At 49.9% G+C, this 5,537-nt stretch overlaps 2 protein-coding genes across 2 annotated transcripts; both read right to left on the bottom strand.

Annotated features, from left to right (window-relative positions):
- Positions 1-617: 617 nt before the first annotated feature.
- On the bottom strand, positions 618-2,799 carry CTAM01_14823 (uncharacterized protein; the record flags this gene model as incomplete). The annotated part of the gene is made up of 4 exons (XM_060530822.1): positions 618-1,243; positions 1,294-1,880; positions 1,942-2,431; positions 2,547-2,799. The coding sequence occupies 4 exons, from the start codon at positions 2,797-2,799 to the stop codon at positions 618-620; spliced, it is 1,956 nt and encodes a 651-aa protein (XP_060374578.1).
- A 490-nt stretch (positions 2,800-3,289) lies between these two features.
- On the bottom strand, positions 3,290-5,167 carry CTAM01_14822 (uncharacterized protein; the record flags this gene model as incomplete). Its single annotated transcript, XM_060530821.1, has 4 exons — positions 3,290-3,784; positions 3,854-4,303; positions 4,374-4,663; positions 4,714-5,167. 4 exons carry the CDS (start codon positions 5,165-5,167, stop codon positions 3,290-3,292), a joined length of 1,689 nt encoding a protein of 562 aa, XP_060374577.1.
- Between the last annotated feature and the right edge of the window lie 370 nt (positions 5,168-5,537).

Here is a 5,537-nt window from a genome sequence, read left to right as displayed (position 1 = left end):
GAGAATTTGGGTACTATTGTTCGTCATATGTTTGCGTTGGCGGTCTTTTGTTAGAAGAAAGTAGTTCCCTGATCAATTGCCGAACGGCAGCAACCTGGTACCAGGATCTCTACTCAGGACGGTATAGGAGTCGCAGTTACGTCTAAATTCCATTGGTATGCAAAGTACCTTATGTATATACAAGATTCATATCGCTGTAATATCGCTGAATATTGGTCTAAGGCGCGCCCTGCGGTTCAAAGATTCGATATGGATCTGCCCTTGCCGAGATCGATAGACTCACCAGAGATGCTTGGTCATGGGGTATGATGAAAGATACCTTAACAAACTGAAAACAGGCTCTGCGACTGGAGGTTTAAGAAATGGATACAGGAAGTCAAATTGGAAGTTCGGGAATGCGACATTACAGAGCATCACACAGGTGACTGAGTTATCCCACTATCAAAGATTTGGCTTTCCGCAACATGTCCGAAAGAACAGTGAATGTTGATAAGCTCGTCTGTCGTGAGTTGTGATGGGATCATCCAATGAATAAGGTTCTTGGTGTCTTGACGTCGGAGGCCCACCCGAGCTAAAGTATAGAGCAAATTCTATCTCGCGAGTGAACTCCAACCTGATCATGTGGGAAAAGCGCTTACGTCGCGGTGAGGTCTGAGATGTCGAGCCCGAAGCGACTCAATCTCAGACTCAGTCCCGAGGACAACCACCCGTTCATCCCCATCACCTGATTCTACATCACTCGTCGTCCGCTTAATGCCGAAACGGAGCTTAACATCTTTCAACTCTTTCGAGAAACTCTCGCTTCCCCCGATACCGCAAGGTTTCCCAAGTTCATGTAGCCTGCTGCTCGTGCTGGTCGTTACCACGAACTGAAGGAAACTATTTCCAGCCGAACATCCGTTTCGGTGTAATGCCCTCCACCCAAGGATGTACACTGTCAGCGTGACTACCAGGCACGAAACATACGGGGCATAGAATTGCCACGGCTCGCTGAAGCTGTAGATGTTTGCACCGGCGAGTGCCTCAACAGGCTGACTGTTGACCCATAGAGGTCCAGCCGACATTTGATTTAATGACACGGTGGAGATCACGACATCCTGTAGATATCTCTCGATTGATTGGGGGCTGATATCAAGGGTTGGGTTGAACTTATCCTCGAGTCCAATGTAAGGGCTTCCTGCGGCAAGGGAGCCAGGTCCGGGCTTAATCCATGGTAGTTCGACACCATATCTTTCATCTCGGTCTTTGACGCATTAGAAACAGGTAGACTGATTTGGTCGCGTCCTCACTTACATAGAAATACACCGCCGACCATGGCATCTACGGCAGCTTTCCTGATAGCAAATGCTTGGGCACGTGTGAAGTTTCTCGTGAGCTCTTGCTGATTTATGGGCGAGTCATAAGCTGTTTCGTATCTGTAATCGAAAAAGTACGTTGCGAATTCTTTCTGAACCGGTGCTTCGTCCGTCCATATCGGTGAGGTTTTGAGGATCTCAGTCTCAATCTCGCGGGTGCCATTTTGAGAGTCAGAAATAGTAAAGTTGTAGGTAGCAAGCTCCATTGTGCAATCCATTGTTCTGCGACCATCCGGAACGCACTGCCCGCCCTTTATTGTATCCCAAGTTATGACAAGAGTGTTGTTGTACACGAAGGATTGGTTCGAGTATGCCCCGTTTTCGGTGTAGAAAACGTCTCGAGTGCAGGGATTTAGGGTTGGGTATTTCTGCTTTGTTGGCTTCGGTTGATTGCAATCGAACTTCGGTCCATCAAAGACCAAGTTGTAGGTACAAGGACCACTGCAAGGCGAAGCAAAATGTACCGGCTCGCCAAGACTGATGACAAGGGAGGCAGTTTGTCTCAAGTTTGGTCGTATCTCATCTCTAAAGTATCATAGATCCAATCAGCTAGTAAAGATTTGGTCATGGTGGATTATATACTAACACGTAGACAAGATCGTTATCAGGCTCCATCAACGAGAGCCGCATAAAGTCTCTGGCACTCCCGTTTCCCCAGTCGCTGATATCCAGTGTCGGCACATTCGTCAAAGTGACCGGCAACACCGCATTTTCAAACTCAACTGTCAGCGCACCAGGCGGGAAGACGACAGTAACTGGGATCATGAAGCAGAGAAACGCGATCAACCAAAGCTCGGGTGCGCTAGTCAAAAGATCCGACCGGAACAAGTTCCACGGACTCAGAACCAGGGTTACAAGCTTATCGATTGTGTATGCTCTGAGTGCTTTGCGACGGAGGAGTCGCCACAAAGTCTGGTCGTAAGCTACTGCGATGCCACTGAGAAGACAAATCTCGACGGCGATGGCAAGAAAGTTAGCTAGAGCAGCCTGTAAGTTCTGACTGAAGCCAGACGTTGCAACAGGCTGACCGTCCAAAAGGATGAAGAAGGCCATGTGAGTGGCCATAAATCCCAAAGCTGGTAGACCGGAGACTTGTCAGCATTGAAGTAGCTGTGGTTGTGCCGCTTATTCAGGTAGAAAGGCCACCTATACCTAGTACGTAGAAAGCTAACATCTGCCAGACGACTCTACCCGAGGATCTCCGACGGCCCTTTAGTTTTACTTTGCTGCTACCCTTCTCTGCTGCTGGAAGCATTTCGACATGTTCTGGCCCTGTGGTATTGTTTGCACTGCGAGTTTCGGCGGGTACAGGAGGTTCTTCATCTTCGCTGTCTGCCGATGAAACGCTGTATGCAGTGTTGGATGAAAGGTTTGCTGAAGTCCTTGGACTCAAAGAAGCCGCTTGATAGGTGGCACGGGTCATGGTGTTGGCTATGCTAGTCATTCTGTCCTGTGTGAGAAGAGAATCTCCTGAGGATAGGTTCTACTGCATAGGGACGAGGATCAGACGAGAGATTAGAGGAGACGGCGGGACAATATCTATGAAGGCTTCAAAGACGAGGCTGTGATGATGGTCTCGTTCAGTGGCGGGCAGATTACACGCGAGCTGCCGTCGACAGCACATGACTTCATATTCTGCATGACACCCTCTTACAGTCTTCCCGTTTGAGTAGACCGGTGAGAAAGTTTCGATGGCGAAGAATTAAACTAGCCACTAAAGAGGTTGTTCTGACCTGCAGTCAGCGAAGGTGCGATAAGCTACATGGGCCAATCATCACAAGGACACAGCCTAAACCGACGTATTGCTCGAAAGCTGAAGGGGCTGTGTAGATAATGTACAGAAGTCCAATGTTGTGGTATAGCCAAGCTGAACGTGTCTAATATCTTGAATCGCCAAGTTGGTTAATGTGTTGCGACAACTTTTAGACATGGAATCAAGCATTCCGTGCACTCGTAGTGCCATTGACCCTTTCCTTGACTTGAGCATTGATCCTCTTCATCTCCCGTGCCAACGGAAGAAAATCGCTTTCCTGCTGTGTCGCAGTCTCGATACCTTGGGCGACGCGGTCCAGCAAATGCAGATCCTCAATCACGTCGCCGGGGCTGGGGGCATTCATGGCGTTGCTTGCCAGATGGGCATAGGCGGTGTGCGCTCGGTAGGCGCCAAGGATGTACGAGATTGCCTCCGCCGCGGGGAACTTCCAGATGTGGAGCATATTATACGTCAGGTTGAGGATTCGACGCGAGGCTCGGGTTGAGAAGTCCGTCCTGGGCACGTTGTTGTCGGTGCAGACTGGTACAGGGCAGTTTGAGTTTAGGAGAGTAGCTTTCCGCAGCATAAAAATGATGGAGGTGTAGCCGGTTAGAACCAGGCCTGCCAACATCCATAGATCCATGTGGTTGTCGCCTGATCGTCCGATCCAGTCTTCCTGTAGCGGTGTTAATAGACTCGAGCCCCATCGGATAGAGCAGTGCTGCAGGTTGTGAGGTCGACTTACGATTCCCCATTCATCAAATAGTACTTCTATCTCGTGGCACAGAGGCTCGATGGCCGCGACAGCTTCTGACTCGTTCTCGAGTCCTTCAAGCGTTTGGAAGAAGCGGATCAGAATGAACGCGAGTCGGCTGCGAAAGAGAAACGATATCGTCGAAACCTGAGCACCTTCCTCCGGGGGTAAGTCGAGTGATAGCCATGGTAAATTTACCTGCCACTTATCGAGGCTTGGATATAGAGTCGCCGGCTTGTTATAGATCAAGTGGTAGAAGAGGTCCGTCTGAATGAGCTCCCACATGCCCTTGCGGTCTTCGTCAGTGCTGGGACAACCGGTGGCCACAAAGTAGTCATTACTGTCGAGACTGTGCATCTGGAGTCCTTTGGCGTACTCGCAAGCCAATTGGTGCAGTTCTAGACTCATTTCGAAGTCATAAGACTCTGCTGCAATGCCGGTCTGTAGATCTGCTTAGTGACGGTACCCGTGGCACGTAAGACGAGTACAAGGAGGTGATAGAGGGGTATACCATGAAGATAGCAGCAATAAAATCAGTGATCGAACCGGTGGCTTCCTTCTGCCAGCATGGCATAGTCCTGAGACAGCACAGGTAGAGCTTCCGCGCGTATCTGCCGTCTGGGCTGTGGTATGACCTCGTGTTCAGGATGTAGCATCCCCGCCACAGAATGACATAGTAAATGATGAGGATGCAGGGGTCGATGGTGACATGCCTCATCAAGAGCATATCTGGTATTAATTCGACAGTTTTCCTATCCACGAGGCTGAGAAATGTCTCAGTGGGACTGTAGGTGAAGTAATCTAACATGACTGTCAGTGTCGCGGAGGCACTGAGTTCGTATAATTCTTACTGTGAATCCAGGTTCGTGCCTTCTCGAGAGAAATGTCAATACCCTCGGTTGCCATGGTGTTATGACCCATGGTACGTCGAAGTCTTTGCTCTCGCACACGATCGAACGTGTCACCAAGAGTTGCAGCAACGTCTAGCACAGCGGGATGGCGCGAGCCTTCAGATCCATGGGGCCTAAGAGATGGTAATATGTCCCGCTCGTGATAGGGTGTGTTCCTAGTATCGGCCCTAGATGGTGGACTTGTAGGTGAAGCCGAGTGGCTCGATCGATCCCGGGCTCGGGGTGAGTAGGGCTCTGGGGAGCCAGACTCGTCAGAAGCTTGTCGATGATATGATCTTGAAGCGGTAGGGTTGGCACTTGACGCTGGACGATTATTCTCGATACGTTCTAAACGGTCAAGGATGAGTGACAGAGTAGCATTATCAGTGCTCCTGGGGGTTGGGATGTCAGTCATGTGCTTTTCTGAAATGGCCTGAATTTGATGAGAGCTTGAAGTTAGGCTCACCTTGGGTGATCGGCCTCTCTCTTGGTACGTTTCCTAGGCCTTCTCTGAGGGTACTGGCATGACAGGTCTAATGTACTAAGTCAACATACCCACTTCCTGGCACCCCCCTGTTTCTGGCACCACAAAAACGATGGGATCACAACCCAACCTCCTCATTACTATTAACTATTGATCCTCAACCACACCCACTACAATACAGCTGCCAGCCTCACTAGGGCATTCAGAGTCGCTGGATTCAGCCGTGATAACCTCCTTTTCACCCGCTTCGATTTGAGCCCGATGGATATCCCTGATGTTCGCGAACTTCGTATTGGGATCG

Source organism: Colletotrichum tamarilloi (genome assembly GCF_030869305.1).
Source record: "Colletotrichum tamarilloi strain Tom-12 chromosome Unknown Scaffold_136.1, whole genome shotgun sequence".
In the NCBI taxonomy this organism is placed as follows: Eukaryota; Fungi; Ascomycota; class Sordariomycetes; order Glomerellales; family Glomerellaceae; genus Colletotrichum; species Colletotrichum tamarilloi.
Note: the sequence above shows the minus strand (reverse complement) of the source record. Positions and strands in the feature narration are given on the sequence as shown.